Genomic DNA, 18918 nt, shown 5'->3' on the forward strand with positions numbered 1-18918 from the left:
TCACGAAAAAGGTATCAACCCCTACAAAAAAATGTCCATTAATTATAATCCACATAATTCACATTTCCTGTTGCTGCAGGATTATTTTCCTGTTGTAGCAAACCGGCTCCAACTAAGATCCTACATCTGAATGAAGCAAAGGAAATAGATTGGCCTTATTTCCTGCCTGGCTTGCGTGCCGTAGACACTTGTGTTGCCTAGACGATGCGGTCAATTGACACTCAATTTTGTTTGAAATCTCATGCATCCATCATGTCATTATCAGTTTCCCCTGGTAATTCAAAAAGCCGCCCCATTTGAAATCTGACAATGGGGGGGGGGGTTGCGGAATCTTTTTCTCTCAATTACTGAGAAGAGAGAGAAAGAAAAAAGAGAAAGGGACAGAATGAAAGGGAGGAGAGAAGAGTGGAAGAATGAGAGAGAGGGGAAAAAGGCCCATATTTGTGCGATAGCGCCCTGCGATTAGAGGTGAGGGTGGTTAGCGTGGAAAACAGCGATTATACCTGAACTCCCCACAGAGACAAACAAAGGGTCCCAGCACGCCGGGAATTGTGGGGAAAAGCAGGGGCGGCTGCATAAAGAATAGGAGCTGGGCGACCTCACGAACACCTACTTATTTTAGGAGGCTGGGCCTAATGTGTGTGTGTGTGTGTGTGTGTGTGTGTGTGTGTGTGTGTGTGTGTGTGTGTGTGTGTGTGTGTGCCATAGTAATGATAGTGCAGGACTCTCTCTCTCTCTATCTCTCTGTGGACTCAATAAAAGGCAGATAATTGAGACGTTTTGTGGAGTCTTCCCCTGGTCGCTGGTCTGGAATTGAATGACAGAGGCCAGTTGACTGGCCCCAGGTGCTTTGAGGGCTCCGACCTACACAGGGGCTCTTTAGGAAAAAGGAGGCGGGGGAGGGGGAGGTGCACACACACTGAGAGACATCTAGCAAAATAAGTCTAACCATCTCCTTCTGCAGTATATGCATACTTATCTCTCTGTTCGGATGTGTTCTTTTCATGTGTGTTAGAGGCAGTGTGTGTCTGTGTGTGTGTATTTATATTGCCAGCGTGTGCCTGTGCTGGCCCTGCATGAAAGCGGAGAGCCCTGGCCAACCCTAAAGGTGAGAGGCTGGCTTTTGAGAAGAGTTACCTTCCAGCGCTGAAGACCTCTGTCATGCCGCCCACGCCAGAAAGACTTGACAGAGGCTAATATTGACATGAGCTGGATGTTTTCAACTGCACTTCAAACAAGGGAAAACACAGCTGTTGTTCCCCCTGAGCCTCGGTTTACCCAGACAGGGATAGGAACACCTTTAGTGCACCTATGCACCTTATTAAGATGTTGTCTTTGGGGGGAAAGAAATAGAGAGAGAAAGAGACTGAGGGCTAACAAGAGGATGTAGATCAACTCCTCTCCCTAATCTCTCCTGTGCCGGTGATAATCTAAAATAATAGCACCAGTAAAAACATTCCAAGGTGACTGCCTGGAGAAGAAAGGGGAATTAATGAGGGAAAATATTAGGGTGCCTTCTGAGAGAAGAGCAAAAGAGAGAGAAAGAGACACGGTGGCATGCACTCTTCCCCCTCCTTAACAGCCTAAAAACTGGTAGAGCAAGGTGCAGGTTTGCAGCGTTGCCAGGTTGCTACAATAAGGCCTCTTTCATACAGGTGTGTTGACGCCCGGGGCAGGCTTGGCCGCATTTGAACAATAACTATCATATCTCTTAAAAAAGAAAGGAGGGCGAAGCGTCAATAGGAGATGCCTGAGAGCCCTGCTGGGGCCAAGAAAAAACCCCGGTGCAGTTGTCAGAGCTTGTTGATGTTTCTTCATCCCCCCCCCCCCCCCCCCCCCCCCCCCCCCCCCCCCCCCCCCCCCCTCGTTTCTTTTAAATATTTATCTGGTTTTCCAGTGGTTTAGGATGGGTTTTGTTCTGTGCCCCGAAACAGACAGAGTAGGGAGAAGAGAGGAGGAACGGAGGAACAAAGTCATGGCTGTGTCAGGAACAGCAGCTGCTAGCCAGATCCAAATAGCGACGATCGTGGGCTTCCTGGCCCTGTGGGCCCGCCCACTGGCCACTGGCGGTGCTTTTGACAGACAGTCAGCAGCTGGGGTCTGGCCGGCCCCGCCACACAGGGGTCAGCCCCCAGTACCCCCTAGGAACACCAGCCTTACCCCACAGGGGGAATGGCCCAGGGGTGACATCCCTAAACTTGCTTGGTTTGGGTAAATGTTGAGTTGTGACGAGGTATTGGTGGAGAGCACAGGAAATATTTGTCTCACTGTCCCATTTTTTATGACTTCACCCCATTGCAGATATATTTGATAGAGAGGTCCCTCACCCATAAGCCTGATATAGATCATCTGATTGGTTATGATTTGGATAAGATAATACAGATGGAAATACCTGATTGGGACTTATATCAGAGGTAAAGCCAACAGTGAAGCACCCCACTTCTGCACCCCAGAGAGAGAGAGAGAGAGAGACAGAGAGAGAGACAGAGGAACAGAGAGAGAGACAGAGAGAGAGACAGAGGGAGACAGAGAGAGACAGGGAGAGAGAGAGACAGAGAGAGAGACAGAGAGAGAGAGACAGAGAGTGAGACAGAGAGAGAGACAGAGGGAGACAGAGAGAGACAGAGAGAGAGACAGAGAGAGACAGAGAGAGAGACAGAGGGAGACAGAGAGACAGAGAGAGACAGGGAGAGAGAGAGACAGAGACAGAGAGAGAGACAGAGGGAGACAGAGAGAGAGACAGAGAGAGACAGAGGGAGACAGAGAGAGAGAGACAGACAGAGAGAGACAGAGAGAGAGACAGAGAGAGAGACAGAGAGAGAGACAGAGGGAGACAGAGAGAGACAGAGGGAGACAGAGAGAGAGAGAGACAGACAGAGAGAGAGAGACAGAGAGAGAGACAGAGAGAGAGACAGAGGGAGACAGAGAGAGAGAGACAGAGAGAGAGACAGAGAGAGACAGAGGGAGACAGAGAGAGACAGAGAGAGACAGAGCGAAGGAGAGAGAGTGAGCGTGCCGCAGTGCTATTGATTTATTTTAATTAGCTGCTCGTTAAATCGTGTCAGTTTGCAAAACAAATATATAATTCTTTGTCTGATTTACCACTCCACTCTTAATGGCTCCTAGCGGGTTGGAGAGAGAGACAAATGGCTGAGAAATGCTAATGCTGCTCATATTTTGAAGAGAGAGGAATGTTACAAAAGTAAATGAGAGAAAAGCTATAGAAAATAAGAAAAAACAGGTCAGTGGAAGTGTATGGAGAATTAAAGGTGAAGCTATTCCATTTTGAGAGACAGGCGGGAGAGACAGAGCGAGAGAGAGAGAAACTATGTAAACACAGTGGCTGCCCTAAACGTGGGCCTTTGCAGCCTCGCCGACGTCCCAAAAAAAGCAATTCCCAGCTTCGCTCCGTTTCACATCTGCACTAAATCAAACACGGCGGTGAGGTAATGCTGCACGGCTTATGTCTCTTGACTCCTGTTTTAACTTAAAGAAGGAAAGAAGAGAGGAAAGGGACTCTCCAATAGGAATAGCTGGAGGAAGTTTCATTGCTCCGCCTCCTCTTCCCCCGCTTCTCCTCCTCCTCCCCACCTCCTCGGCTCGTGGAGTAGCTTTTGAAAAGATTATTTCTGATAGTTTATGATAAATCCGTAGATAGGTGCTTACAATCCAATCCGGTGGCTGGCTTAAACAGTTACTGTGTGTCTAGGACGCCCAGGTGGACAGATTCCATCTGTATTTACATCACAGTAGACTATCAGCCTTGTATCAGCTCAGTGGACCCTGGGCTGCCCTGCAGACTGCCTGATAATTGGGACTTGTTTGCTTTGTATTAAACAGGTCAAAGTGCATCAGCTGTTTTTCCAGACTTTTTTATTCCATTTTTTCATTCCAGCTAAGAGTGACTCAACCACTCACTCAGAGTTCAGAATGTTTATCTGCCTCTGAAAGCGGAAGTATGGATGCAATGAGTTCTAATAGAAACCAGAGGACAGCGATGTTGGCAAACAATGATCCAGGGATTGAGTCTAATCTTGTTCCAATTCAGATTGCGTCGCGTCTAATCTTTCAGCAAAAGCAGAGGCCCAGAATTTGACTGGCAAACGGAAACTCGCTCCGACCCTACCTCCTAACTCTGGCATGGGTACTCCAAACGGCCATGTTCAGGTCAGCTATGGAGGCAGTAAACTGTCAACTATTTCCGTGTTGCGATCATTTGAAGGACCCCTCCTCTCTTAGCTCCGGAGGGGCTCAATTTGGAGCCATGGCCCTGGTTTCTTGGAGGGCCATGTTTGGTATGTCTCTCTCTCTCTCTTGCTCTGTGTCTCTCAACTCGTCAAACAAGTGGCTCCGCTCCTCATTGGCTGGGCTCCCTCAGATCTGCCTGTGATTGGCCCGTTGAGTCTCTCGCTCTAGTGCTCTCGCGCTCACTCTCTCTCTTGGCTGCGCTCCATGGCTGGTTGGTTTGGCATGAGGTTTTCTCAGGGAAGGAATGCTGACAACAGGAGCGAGTTACCAGGTGTGGCCGCGAGTCAGTTAACCAGAAACAAGGCCTTTCTGACAGATTGAAAGGAGGAGGAAGGGAGGGGAAGAAAAAAAACAGGAGAGGAGAGGCAAGACCCTGATATTCAGCAGCAGGACTGGTTTGCTGTGATTTAAATGCAAAATTACTCCGTTCTTCTCTATCTCTATGATAGACTTTTCTTTCTCTGTGAAGAAACAGCATGTGACAACACAGGAAGAGAGAGAATACCAAGGCTAAGGTCTTCTGAAGGTGAATCTCTCTCTATCTCTCACACACAGGACAGCAGTCATTGTTATAGAACTGGAATCTCCCACCTCTCATACACGCGCGCCGTCTCTGGTCTGACGTTAGCGTAGCATAGTGTGCTAACGCGCTAGCCGGGGTATTTAACACCTAAACGGTTGCTTTGCAGTGGCACCCCTCTGTTTGAGTGAGCTGAAATCAGTGGCTGGGGATCGTGTGTTGATCCAGCTCAGTGGAGAGCCAGGTTCAAGTGACCTCCTGCTGTCTTGACTCCATCACTCAGATTGTTGCTGTTATTGTGTTACGCTGCAAAGGCCCCCGTATAAAATATCATTCAGAGCTGCAGTAAATCCAAGTCTCTATAGGACTTCTACTGAAAGTGATACACTCTTGGCCTTGTTGCAAACAGAGTATTTGTACATAGACACACTATGTTCCTGGTGGATAGAGACTTGCTGGGTGAAGGAGTGTATCTGTGAGTGGAGGTCCATTATCACTACACTGTACAGAATGTGAAAACACACACATGTACAGTAGGCTACATCCACGGGTGTGCACACACACACACACATGTACAGGAGGCTACATCCACAGGTGTGCACACACACACGTACAGTAGTCTACATTCACGGGTGTGCGCACACACACACACATGTACAGTAGGCTACATCCACGGGTGTGCACACACACACACACATGTACAGTAGGCTACATCCACGGGTGTGCACATACACACATGTACAGTAGGCTACATCCACGGGTGTGCACACACACATGCTGGATATTGGCATGAACAAGTACACATACACACACACAAGCATTTTCCTTGCGAATCACAAGTGATTGGAACCTTTTTTTCTACTCGTTATGTGTCTCTGAGTGGATTAGTAAAGCAAGGTGCCCTGCACAGCCTCTCTCTCTCAGGAAGTTTGGGAGTGTAGTCCCTCCCACCTCCACACATCCATCCATCCCTCCATCCCTGCCTGCCACCAACCCACCCATCCATCCCTCCCTCCATCCCTGCCTGCCTGCCACCCATCCATCCCTCCATCCCTGCCTGCCACCCATCCACCCATCCATCCATCCATCCCTCCATCCCTGCCTGCCACCCATCCACCCATCCATCCATCCCTCCATCCCTGCCTGCCACCCACCCATCCATCCATCCCTCCATCCCTGCCTGCCATACACCCATCCATCCCTCCATCCCTCCATCCCTGCCTGCCTGCCATCCACCCATCCATCCCTCCATCCCTCCATCCCTGCCTGCCTGCCATCCACCCTTCCATCCCTGCCTGCCTGCCATCCATCCCTGCCTGCCTGTCACCCACCCATCCACCCATCCATCCATCACTCCATCCCTGCCTGCCTGCCATCCACTCATCCATCCCTCCATCCCTGCCTGCCTGCCATCCACCCATCCCTCCATCCCTGCCTGCCTGCCTGCCATCCATCCATCCCTCCATCCCTGCCTGCCATCCATCCATCCCTCCATCCCTGCCTGCCATCCATCCATCCATCCCCGCCTGCCTGCCATCCACTCATCCATCCCTCCATCCCTGCCTGCCTGCCATCCACTCATCCATCCATCCCTCCATCCCTGCCTGCCTGCCATCCACTCATCCATCCCTCCATCCCTGCCTAACACCCACCCATCCATCCCTCCATCCCTGCCTGCCACCCATCCACTCATCCATCCCTCCATCCCTGCCTGCCACCCATCCACTCATCCATCCCTCCATCCCTGCCTGCCACCCATCCACTCATCCATCCCTCCATCCCTGCCTGCCTGCCACCCATCCACTCATCCATCCCTCCATCCCTGCCTGCCTGCCTGCCATCCACTCATCCATCCCTCCATCCATGCCTGCCTGCCATCCATCCATCCCTCCATGTGTGAGAAGAGAAAACAGTGTTATCAGGCCTGGCTCTGATAATCTCAATTGGCTTTACTCAAACTGATAAAACGCGCTCTGGGGTCATAGAGGGGGTCTTGGTTGGTCAGCAACCCCCCTCCCTCCGCAACCTCGCCAATCGCGTTACTGTGGCAACTTGTTCAGAGAATAAAAACAGAGCCTGTTGTCATGTGGTTGGGTTGTGTGTGTGTGTGTGTGGCCGCCAATGGGGACAGTGTTGACAAGAAGGGAGTCAATCTCGGCAGCAACCCTGTGGGAAAATATGTGAATATCCATATATGTTTGTGTATGCTGCTGTAAAGAGCTGTTTTTCCTACTCAAATGACCATGTCAGAACAGCATAACATTTGAGTGTGGACAGCAAACCAACCCTGATATGAAAATATTTTCAGGTAAACTTACACAATAAATGTCCTAAGTAGTAGATACTGAGCAGCAGTTGAGTTGAATAAGATCAATACCACAAACACACTGTTTCGTGTGCACTTTGTTATTCCTGGGGAATCTTCACATCAATGATTGGGTATTGGAATATTTATCCCCGGCAAGGAACATTCCTGATTTGACGTGTTTATGGTTATGTCCCAGAATAGGTAAGAATCCACATGGTTCTAATTTCCAATCCTTTGTGCCGTCTTGGGAGAAAAAAGAAAAAGCCGGGTGTATATTTCTGTCAGGCCTTGCTCTGTGAGCCTGCCCAGAGAGGGAGCACGATGGTGGGACATTCTGCTGGGTTTACTTGCTCAGCTGGTTTTGATGCTGGAAGCCTGTCTCTCTCCTAAGCACTGCAGGCATAGGGACGTAGTGAAGGTAGACGATAAACGATAGACAGCCAAAGATGCTCTTTTATATCCCTCTTGCTCATAATGCGTGAGAGTTTAACAGTTTAAAACAGTTTAAACCAGTATTTATGATATAGGCCAAACAAAACCACCACCTTCAATAGATCACAAATTGCAGCCCCTGTGTACCTACCCTTTACCCTGTCCTTTCCCATATACATGTTAGTGTGTCTGCCTGTCCTCTCTCTGGGGCCAGCGGTGCACCCTAAACCCTACCTGTACTCTGGGTGCACCCTAAACCCTACCTGTACTCTGGGTGCACCCTAAACCCTACCTGTACTCTGGGTGCATCCTAAACCCTACCTGTACTCTGGGTGCATCCTAAACCCTACCTGTACTCTGGGTGCACCCTATACCCTACCTGTACTCTGGGTGCCCCCTATATCCTACCTGTACTCTGAGTGCACCCTAAACCCTACCTGTACTCTGAGTGCACCCTATACCCTACCTGTACTCTGAGTGCACCCTAAACCCTACCTGTACTCTGGGTGCCCCCTATATCCTACCTCTACTCTGAGTGCACCCTAAACCATACCTATACTCTGGGTGTACCCTATACCCTACCTACACTCTGGGTGCACCCTATACCCTACCTGTACTCTGGGTGCCCCCTATATCCTACCTCTACTCTGAGTGCACCCTAAACCCTACCTGTACTCTGAGTGCACCCTAAACCCTACCTGTACTCTGAGTGCACCCTGAACCCTACCTCTACTCTGAGTGCACCCTAAACCCTACCTGTACTCTGGGTGCACCCTATACCCTACCTGCACTTATACCCTACCTGTACTCTGGGTGCACCCTATACCCTACCTGCACTTATACCCTACCTGTACTCTGGGTGCACCCTAAACCCTACCTCTACTCTGAGTGCACCCTATACCCTACCTGCACTTATACCCTACCTGTACTCTGAGTGCACCCTATACCCTACCTGCACCCTATACCCTACCTGCACTCTGGGTGCACCCTCACAAATGAGCACTGCTCCATCTCTTTTCCCAACAATGCATTTTGTCCATTTAACTATGGCACTTTGAGCGGGCAGATTACAGCCGTTTACGTTAACAGGAGACGGTAAGGGCAGGTATCAGGGGTTCACGGGGGATTAGGAACTGAAATTGGTTCCAGAACCTTCCCTTTTTCCATCTAATGACCAGTCCTGTAGCGTTGCCCTCTCCACGTTCCCAGAAACCTCTTTTTTTCTCAAGAGGGCTCCATGCAGGAATACCCCACGATGATTTGAAACATCTCTCTAATATCAACCACATGTGGGTACCTGTAGTGCTAGCGATCTCACTCCTCTCTGACTTCTTAGAGAGAGAGAGAGAGGTACTAGATGGAGATGGAAAGAGAGGGACAGTTGCTCAGTCCGTAAAGGTAAAGCCGGTCCGGGCGGTGTAGGCGGCTTGTCTTTGACACGGCCCTGCGTCCCAGGTTGCCCCTGGCTGGCAGTCACCTCCAGATGACCCCTCTGTCTTTACAGTGGAAAGCGGCGGGAGCAGAGAGGAGAGTCGGGGAGGACTGCACAGGGAAGGCTTTGTGGAACTGCACTTATTCGCCGCTGTGGCGGTGATAAAACTTCACACAGCCTAATTGATGGGCTTGGTGACATAACAATACCTTGTGAAAGCACCGAGTGGCCAGGCCTGGTCCTCATTTATAGACAGCTGGACGGGGAGCACAACCCCCTGCAATGAAGGGCCAGAGAGAGAGAGAGTGTGTGTGTGTGTGTGTGTGTGTGTGTGTGTGTGTGTGTGTGTGTGTGTGTGTGTGTGTGTGTGTGTGTGTGTGTGTGTGTGTGAGAGAGAGAGAGAGAGAGAGGGTGGACAAATGAAAGGAACCGATTGTATGTTGCCCCTTGCGAACTTGCACATTATTTTGAATTTCTAATGAGCAATAACACGCTAGGAATAACATGTTTATAGGGTCTATGTGAGTGCGTGTGTGTGTATGAGAGAGAGAAATGTGACATACTGAGTGGTCTAGCTCCTCAGTTGCACCTCCGCCTCACCACAGCACAACACTTAATGCCTGTGGAATGGCTCCTCGGTCTCCATAGCAACCAAATGTAATCAAAAGCTTTATTAAACAAGGGGAATAGATCATAAGGGCATTAAAAGAAAACCTTGTCGGGTTCCCAAGTCTGCTCACAATTGCCCTTTTGTTACTGTGTGTCTCTGTTGTGATAAGCCAGTGGATAATGTTACTAAGTCATACAAAACTGTGTTGTTTTGGTTGCCTTTTAAAAAAAATGAATACTGCTACTTGTATCGTGTGAATGCTGTGTGATTTAAAGTGTGTTTCTCTCTCCTCTCCTCGCTCCCAGGTTCATTAACGCCAGGAGAAGAATAGTACAGCCCATGATTGACCAGTCAAATCGAGCAGGTAACGAAACGACTATATATCTACATATCTCTTCCCAGAAACACCCACTCCTTGCAAATCCACCCCCCTATTACCACACACACACACGCACGCGCATACACACACACACACACACAAACACACATAAAACACACGAGTCGTTAGGTGATTAACTGTAATTGGCGATATCCCAATCTAACCCTGAGAGGTGCTTTAGCAACACGTTCCCTTTCTGTGAGTTACTAATTGGGCACAAGAGAAGCTCCAGGAAGGCTTGGAGCATTTTCATTTATATTTTTTCTTAAGGCTGTTGTGTATTTTTTTCAGTCTTTTTTTTTCTTCTATCCTTCACAGCTTTTGGGGGGCTAGGTAGGGGGAAAGAAGAGAGTAGGGTTTCAATTGGTATCTACTTTGTGTTTTTTAATTCACTCGATTCCCTCCAGTGTCAGTCCTCTAGCTGTTGTTCTGTATTCACTTAGTCCAGATCTGAAATATCAAGGGTCCTATATATGCGATTGTATTGAACTTCATCATTTCAATTTAGTAATTATGGGCGATTAATTTATTCCGGTCATGAAAAACAACCGGATGAGAATGAGTTTTATATGATCCATTGATCTCTGATTTCTGTCTGGCCGCCCTACGTAAGGAGAGACATCCATTCCTTTGAAAAGGATTAAGGATGGGTTCATATTGTAAATTGATCAGGCATTGATTTTCCATATCTACCATGGTCAGACGACAAACACTACTGAAAGATTGAGTCATAAACATGCCACTGAAATTGAGCAAATAATCTGTACAGGAATTTATGTAGCCACCCTATGCCGCATCGACTGTGACATTACGATGAAAAAACGGAAAGTAATATGTCTCTGAGGAGGAAAGCTTTTTGTTGATTAGCTAGCTCCGAGTCTAGAGAGAGCCCCGCAAATTGGGGAGATTTGTGCAAATGAAGTTGGGCAATTATTGAAATGAGACGTGCCTTTCCAAATCGCACCGACTCCCAGTACAATTACTGCGGTTTGTTGGGAATATTTGAAAGAGAGGAGATAGACAGAGAAGGGAGGGCGTGTGTTTAGGGTGTGTCAATCAGCAATCTCTCCAAAAACAGCATGATTTACAGCTTCCCCTAATCTTCGGGGTTTACAGATTACTCCGGATTAGGCTGTTTAGTCCGGGAATATGCTGTTCGCTAGAACACACAATACTCTTACTCAATAGGTCTAATAATAGGACAGTATGGTGTAATTTGATTTCTACTGTACACAGTATTATAATGTTATAATAATATTATGATATGAATCTCATTTGTAAATAATCATCATAATCAGTCCTTTCACCTTCTGTAATTTGGAGATTTTAAGTCATTTAAATTTGCAGGGATAAATAATGACAGTTGCAGGGGGATAAATAGTGATATTTGTGCAAATTGTGTCTCATATTGTGTTCCTGTCCAATAATGTTCCATATTGTGTTCCTGTCCAATGATGTTCCATATTGTGTTCCTGTCCAATAATGTCCCATATTGTGTTCCTGTCCAATGATGTTCCATATTGTGTCCCTGTCCAATGATGTTCCATATTGTGTTCCTGTCCAATGATGTTCCATATTGTGTTCCTGTCCAATGATGTTCCATATTGTGTTCCTGTCCAATGATGTTCTATATTGTGTCCCTGTCCAATGATGTTCCATATTGTGTCCCTGTCCATAACATCCCTGTTGCTTGGGGAATGGCTGGTGATGGTCTTGACAGAACGCCCTGATCTCGTCAAACTGCATGCTTGCTTTTCTCTGTTAGAGAACAATGCTTAATCTCTTCTGTTCTCTAGTGTTAAAGTGTGTGTGTGTGTGTGTGTGTGTGTCTCTGGTGTGTGTGTCTCTGGTGTGTGTGTCTCTGGTGTGTGTGTGTGTGTGTACTCATACTGTGTGTGTTTGCATGCCATGCATCAGTCATCGGGGACACAATGTGTTGCAGTATGTTTGGGCCAGAGCTGGGACAATAAGCTGATTGTGTGGTGTGTCTTCTCTTTCTTTCCCTTCCTTTGTGTCCACGTTTTGACTACAATCAGGTTTTCTTCTTGATCCTTCAGTGAGTCAAGGAGCAGCGTACAGTCCGGAGGGCCAGCCCATGGGCAGCTTCGTGCTGGACGGCCAGCAGCACATGGGGATCCGGCCAGCTGGTAAGCCCTCCTCCTCCTATCCTGCATACTGTATACCAGTCACTGGACTGTGTATGTGTACAGTCACCAATACAACCCATTTTACTTTGTGACTACTGTAGACTGCCAGGAACACCCACCAACAACTCTAGCCATGGAAATATCACCCCAGCACTGACTATTGTACTGTACATGACAGCATCATCAACCCAAAACTAACCAATGTCACAACACTACTGATGATATCACTGCACCCTAGTAAACTCCACCCTCCAACTCCCCTGGGTATCACCCTTTGCCTGCTGCCTGCCTTGCTTGTCTCTCTATTCACCCATCTGACTTTGTAACAAATGTAGAGATTTGTGGGGACTTAAACTATCTAACGGTTTTAGACTCTTTACTACGGCCCCTTCCCTTCCTACATTCTCTCTGCCGTTTCCTCTTCAGACTTAACCAATCATTACTTCTACCAGGGTGTCTGTCTGCTCTGACCCATCTGTGATTCGACCTTTGACCTTTTGCTGATCTTTTCTCTGGCGTGTTTCCCCTCTTCTAGGGCCTATGAGTGGAATGGGGATGAATATGGGCATGGATGGGCAATGGCACTACATGTAACCTCCATCTTGTAAAGTAAAACGCAAAGAAAAAGGAGGAAGTAAGTACAACTGGGCTCTTTTTTTCCTTGGATATATTTTTCAAACCTCTGGGCTTGTGGTTTGTACCCACAATCCCTCTCCCATCCGCACCCTAATTTTACAACAACCTCCCCCACAGCAACCCCCACGACAACCAGTGAGTGTGATTGGTGTAGCATGGTGCTTTAAGGGGAGAAAGGGGGGTAAGCAAGGGGGGTTAGCTAGCTACTGAAGGATGAATGGAAGGACTGGGAATAGTCGCCATGTCGTGAGGCTTTCTCCTGTCGGTCCTTGGGAGAGGGGGGGGGGGGGGGGGACTTGTGGCGCCAGCCAAGACAACAGGAAAACATTCACCCCCAACAACAACCCTGGCCTAGCATGGCATGTACCGATGCCACACATTTATTTATCACAACAGGGCCATCGCTCTCCCCATCTCCGACAGCCAATGCAAATGTTGGACATTTAAGGGAAAAATAACATCTCCAGAGGCAGGGTCTGGCGGGGAGAAATTAAGCAGGCTCCAGTGAAGCAATAAAGAAGGAGAAGTGAAACTGTCCTCCGAGTGACATAAATCTGTCTGGGGAACGATTGATGCCCAAATTATCTTATATGCAAAGACGGCGCGCAGCAGTACATTACGGTCCCCGGGTGAGATATACGGGCCGTGGGTGACATGGCCTATCCTTCACTGTGGGGTGGGGGTGGCGAGAAGGGGGGGGTTTGGATGTTTTTTACTCGAGGGGGCATTGACTAGGCCCGACATGAGACACACACAGATCCATTTAAAGGACCAGAGACATTAAAGAATGGCTGTGTTATAAAGGAAGGAATCTCTCGCTCTCGCTCACACTCACACACACTCTAAATGGCTGCCGTCTGATTGAGCCTGGCCATTCTGCCTCCCGCTAGCACCACATCGCTGACATTTGAGAAATCAAGACATATCACATCCCAAAGGCAGCGGTGCAGAAGAGATTTTATTGAACACCCAAACTCCTTTGCCCAATGAGGCACAATATAATAACACTTACCTTGATTAAAAGAACCCTTTATATGTAAATTGGGCCTGGATTTTCCATAGGGTCACCATAGCCAATTCTATCGACAGAGCCCATTTCATCCCTCGTTTTTTCCTCCCTCTCTCATCTCCTTTTCTCCTGTCTTTGTTAATGGCATCAGGGATAAAAACCCTTCAGGAAGCAATGTTCCCTAAAACAGGCAGATAGAGACAACATTTGCTCAGCTTGGCTAATTCTTAATATAGGCTATATCATTTTTGGACTATTTAATTACATAACATATTTTATGCTTCATGACCAATAACATTAATAGCTTAATACAGAGGAATATTATCCTCTCTTGATATGATTAAGCTGCCACACAATATGGTATATTTGGTACTTAATTATCGCAAGCCATTGAGCAGGCCTGCTCTGCCAGAACAGGACAGAACAGAACAGGTAGAGAGAGAGAGAGAGAGAGAGAGAGAGAGAGAGGGGGAGAGAGACTGGTCACTATTATTGTCTTCAGATGGTTGAACCACTCCTGTTAATAAAGGGGGCCCACAGATCTACTTAACAGAATGACTGCAGCTTACAAGACTGGAGATTACCAGCTTACAGTGTCAAAAACATCTGTTGGGCCTTTTAACAGGAGCCACTCCAGGTTATATAGAGGTGAGAGCGCAGCCTCACATACCCCTCGCCTCACACCCCAGTCCGGCCCAGCCCAACCCAGCATGCCCAGATTGATTTACTTATTTTATGACCCCGATAGTGAGGTTTTAAGAGAGCCTTCTGACAAACATGTGCATTTCCAATGAACTGATGTGGATAGTAGGGGTAGCGAGTATTAGAAAATGGCTGCCCGGCTTTCAGCCAATGAGATTGGTCATTAATCTCTGCCTCTGCTGTCCTTTTTCCTCTCCCTTCCCTCCCCACCTTCTCCCCCTCCCCTCACCAGGCCCTCTTGTGTCATTTCTTAATTGCGGTGTATTAAGGTGGAGGAATGTGGAGAGTGAGCATGCCTGGTGACCTTGCTGCTACCCCTCCCCCACCCCTTCTCCTCAGCAGGGTTAATTCCCCAGGGGTTCACATTACAAAGCAGGCAAGGTTGGTCCAGGACCCACTTGCTCCAGCTCCAGAAGTACCCAGGCCTGCACTTCCCTGCCTGTTCCCTCCTCTGGACCAGGCCTGTTCCTATACTCCATTCCCAGGCCCCAGTCCCCTCCCCCCACCACCACCACCACCACCACTACTTCCCCTCTGGTCTGTTGACAACAAACCCCCCCTGAATACCCAAACAGAGGCAACACTGAGCAGGTTCTGTCTCCACCACCCAGGCACAGTGTGAGGGAATGCCAACAGGCTGGGGTCTACACACACATCAACACAGGGTCCTACTCTCCATACCAAGGGATATCGCATCAGCATATTCCTTCCTCCCTCCCTCTTTCCTCCTCCTCCTCCCTCCCTCTGTCTTTCGCTCTACATCTCTCTCTCTCTCTCCCTCCTTTTATCTCTCTGTGCCTCCATCTCTTGCTGTCTCTGTGCTTTAGCAGTTGTTGTCATTATACTCTTAAACCCACACTCCCTCTATTCCAAGAGCAGCACTTTGTTTTGTTTAAAAGTGCCTCTTATTGGAGGGGAAAACGCAAAGCCTTGAACGCTATTCTTAGACTGGCATGTTGTGATAGTTAACTGAGCTCTAAATTATTTAATAACTTCTTTAAGGGGTTTTAAATCAAATATGTTCCCAGTAGCGCGTCCCCCTGAGAAAATGCCTCTTATTCGATTTGTCACTACATTCAGCGGGGGAATTGACTGTTCTGCCTGTAAAAGTATTAGTGCTACTAACATCAATACAGCTGCTAGCTTCTCCATACGCAATCCAAAACGACAGTGTCTGGATGGTTGGAGATCACTTTCCAACCTGCGAACTGACCATGATTCTATTGACATTGTGAAGGACTCTCCATCACCTAAAATAGAGTGATACAATTGCTTTTTTAGCTCCTTGAATCCTTATCTCTGAAGTAGCTTTTGGGATGTGTAATCCTAAATGTAGCTAGTATGTTTTTTAAACTTTATTTCTACACCGCAAGATGAGCTCACTTTACACAAAGTATAAATGAATGTATTGTTTTTTGTCAAAGTCACACTAATGGAATTTAGTATTAAGAAATGGTGAGTGCTTGTTTCTAAACCTCTCTCTCTCTCTCTCTAAGGTCTGCAAGGCATGCCAGGGGAGTACGTACCTCAGACTGGTCCTATGGGCATGAGCATGGCCCCACCAAGTTACAACCCTACTCATCAGATGACCCCTCACCCCTCCCAGCTTCGACATGGACACCCCCTCCATCCCTACCTGCCCGGCCCCCACCACCCTCATCACCCTGCCATGCTGATGCACGGAGGACCCCCCTCTCACCCAGGAATCACCATGTCTGCAGAGAGCCCCCCCCCCTGCTGACCCCCATTGACCCCAGCGCTGGAGGACAAGGCTTGGACATCCATGCCCAATAGTATAAGCAAACTTTACTACCACAACATCAACAACAACAGTAGCTTCTAAGAGAAGAAAACAAACATCAACAACCCTAAAACAAAGATACCTTCAGACTATTTTTCTGAATAAAAGCAGAACCGTTTTGACCATTATTAGACAGTGAAAACAGAATTCCAGATGAGCTGTGATGATTCTTCTTCTTTTTTTTCCTTTTTTTTTAAAACTTTATAATTTTGTTACTTTCATCCAAATGGAGGACCAAGCTGACAAGAACACTTTGTAAAGTCTTGGGCTTTTGTTAAAGATCAACAGAAGATGTTTTGAGGACAGACACATACGTGCGCACACACGGACACACGCACACACTTAAGACACACGCATTCGCACACACACAGTGCACACTCTCTCCGGTGACACGTTCAACTCATTTTTTCAAAACGGAATCACTCTGGAAGATTGAGAGAAAAAAGAAAAAGACAAAAAAAGACTCCAAGAGTTATAACTACTGTAGTATAAAAAGTATAGCAACTAAGTTAAAACGTTTGCATTTTTTGTTGATCACTCAATTTCCTGAGCTAGTTGTAGAATAAAAGGTTAAGCCTTTCTCTCACACTGTGTGTGCTCCTTCCTGGAGGAGAAACTGTCTCGGTGGTGAAGCAGCACTAGAAAAAAGAAACGATGGAACATCTCAACAATGGACGCCCACTTGCTCCCAACCACAGCGACATGCAGAACAGGCCCTGTCCCCCATAAAGAACAGGGCATGATGGGAAAAGGCTGCTAAATGACACCTGATCTCTCCAGAAGATTCAGTTTGAACATGTTTAATGCCCCTCTTTTTTTGGTTCATGAATGAATGTTACCCTGTAGGTATATACAAAAAAAGTTCTTAGTTTGAATTGCCCAAGCACTGGATTGTGTTGGTTTTATACATTTTCATTTGATTATTATTTGATTTTTTTTAGTATCCTGGACTCTCATTGACAGAGCCTATTGAAGGAAACTTAATGGTGGAAAAGCAGCATCCTACTCTGCTTCTTTGCCTCTGGATCAACATACTTGCCATATGGACAATACTGACACAATGGTGAATTCTTTGGCACTGGGAGAAGTAATTGGTGGTAGATGCACCCAAAACCCTAAAACTTCAAAACAGAAGTAGAAGAAAAGAACTTAAATGATGAACTCAAAGCTTTAGGGAAAAGCTAAGAGAATATTGTAACAAACTTCGTACAGAGTTCAGTCTATTAATTGTTTCATGTTAGATATTCTATGTGTTTACCTCAATTGAAAAAGAATGTTTTTGCTAGTTTCAGATCTGCTGTGGCATTGATATTGTATGTCCATGAATTCCTTCCTTTTTCAGCACGTGTTCCTCACTAGATGATAAAATGCCGTCTCCCTTAAGCTTTGTCAAAAATACATTATTAAATACTTGTATGAGGACTGTGACGTAATGTTTAAAAGGTGTTCAGTCACAAATGCTGTAATAAATATTTCATTTTTGATTTTTGTTAGATTTTTGTGTGCTGTGTGTTAAACATAACTTTAAGAGTAGGCTAATAGTAATTACGTTGTAGTGGGTTTACCTTTTATTATAGGTTGTATATTATTATTATCATTATTATTATTATTGCAAAGTTGTCATGGTGCTGACAGAAAATGTTTAACAATGTGTGGCTAAATAGCTAGGCAATATCAATATTAAGGTAATGCTACTAAGCTCAATTGTGCATTCAAAGAGAGAGCATTTCCGCGCCCTTTGGTTACCTAACCTGTCAAGGCTTATAGTTGCAAAACCCCCAAGGGAGTTGCGCCACTTTAGTCGAATGAAGCATAATGTGATTTTATGATTTTCACAATGCAACCTGTTGCAACCAAACAAATTAATAAGTTAATATTAATTTTAAATGTGTGTTTAAATTATATTTGCAATGGTTTGTTTTCTTTTCCCTTTTTTCAGTGGAAATTAGGAGGTGCGAAGGCTTGTGGAGATTATTTGCATGCCTTTATGGTAGAGTTTTAAACAGATCATCGATTTAGATCAAGTTTAACGTGGGCCTATTTACAATCACCTGAGTTTTATCACAGACAAATAATTGCATTAGCTCCAAACAATAGAACATTCATTTGTCCCTTCCCTTGTGCTGCAGCCGTTTCCAACTGAGAACAGATCCTCAGTAAACTGCATGTGCTGCAAGTGGATATTTCCGCCGCTTTACAGCGACCCCTGCCGGCATAATCCGACTTGCTCACGGGTTCCCTCACATTCTTTTGATATCTCTTTGCCAGTGTTTGCCCGCGGCCATAGAAGTCATAGCCTTAAACTAGAAATGACAATCTACCTGTCTCGCAGGAAGAAATCTTTCTGCCCTTCAGATAGCGGCTTTAACTCCAACAGTGTTATAATGGACTGGGCATATTTTTACACTCCTGTCCATTATGCTATTGTAAAACATAGTGGATTGTGTTATTCTTTTCCACACAGCGAAAGCAGTTGATAATATGCATATAATACAAAATAATAATACATATGTTTTTAATTGCAGGAAATATATGTAATACTTTCTGTCTTATTTGAAGGGCCCACTGTCACTACACCATACACGTGGTATTTTGTCCTTCGAATCGTCTACAGTAGGAGAGAACTGTTAGGGCTACAGAGCTTCCCTTATATTTACCGCTCACCCGTTATTGTAGCCTTGGTGACTTCAAGAC

At 46.6% G+C, this 18918-nt stretch overlaps 1 protein-coding gene across 12 annotated transcripts in view; it reads left to right on the forward strand.

The window, feature by feature from the left end:
* LOC139375099 (homeobox protein Meis2-like) overlaps nt 1-17708 on the forward strand; it is a 114246-nt gene extending 96538 nt beyond the window's left edge. For 4 of the 12 annotated variants that reach the window (XM_071116553.1, XM_071116555.1, XM_071116554.1 and 1 more), the window contains 4 exons: nt 9856-9914; nt 11987-12076; nt 12612-12710; nt 15920-17708. In XM_071116553.1, the coding sequence (XP_070972654.1) occupies nt 9856-9914; nt 11987-12076; nt 12612-12670 (208 nt within the window). In that variant the 3' untranslated portion in view covers nt 12671-12710; nt 15920-17708. Of the gene's footprint in view, nt 1-9855; nt 9915-11965; nt 12077-12611; nt 12711-15919 lie in introns of all 12 variants that reach the window. The other 8 variants (XM_071116549.1, XM_071116548.1, XM_071116543.1 and 5 more) reach the window with 3 other exon arrangements.
* Nucleotides 17709-18918: the final 1210 nt, after the last annotated feature.

The sequence above is a fragment of the Oncorhynchus clarkii genome, chromosome 19, assembly GCF_045791955.1.
Source record: "Oncorhynchus clarkii lewisi isolate Uvic-CL-2024 chromosome 19, UVic_Ocla_1.0, whole genome shotgun sequence".
Classification (NCBI taxonomy): Eukaryota; Metazoa; Chordata; class Actinopteri; order Salmoniformes; family Salmonidae; genus Oncorhynchus; species Oncorhynchus clarkii.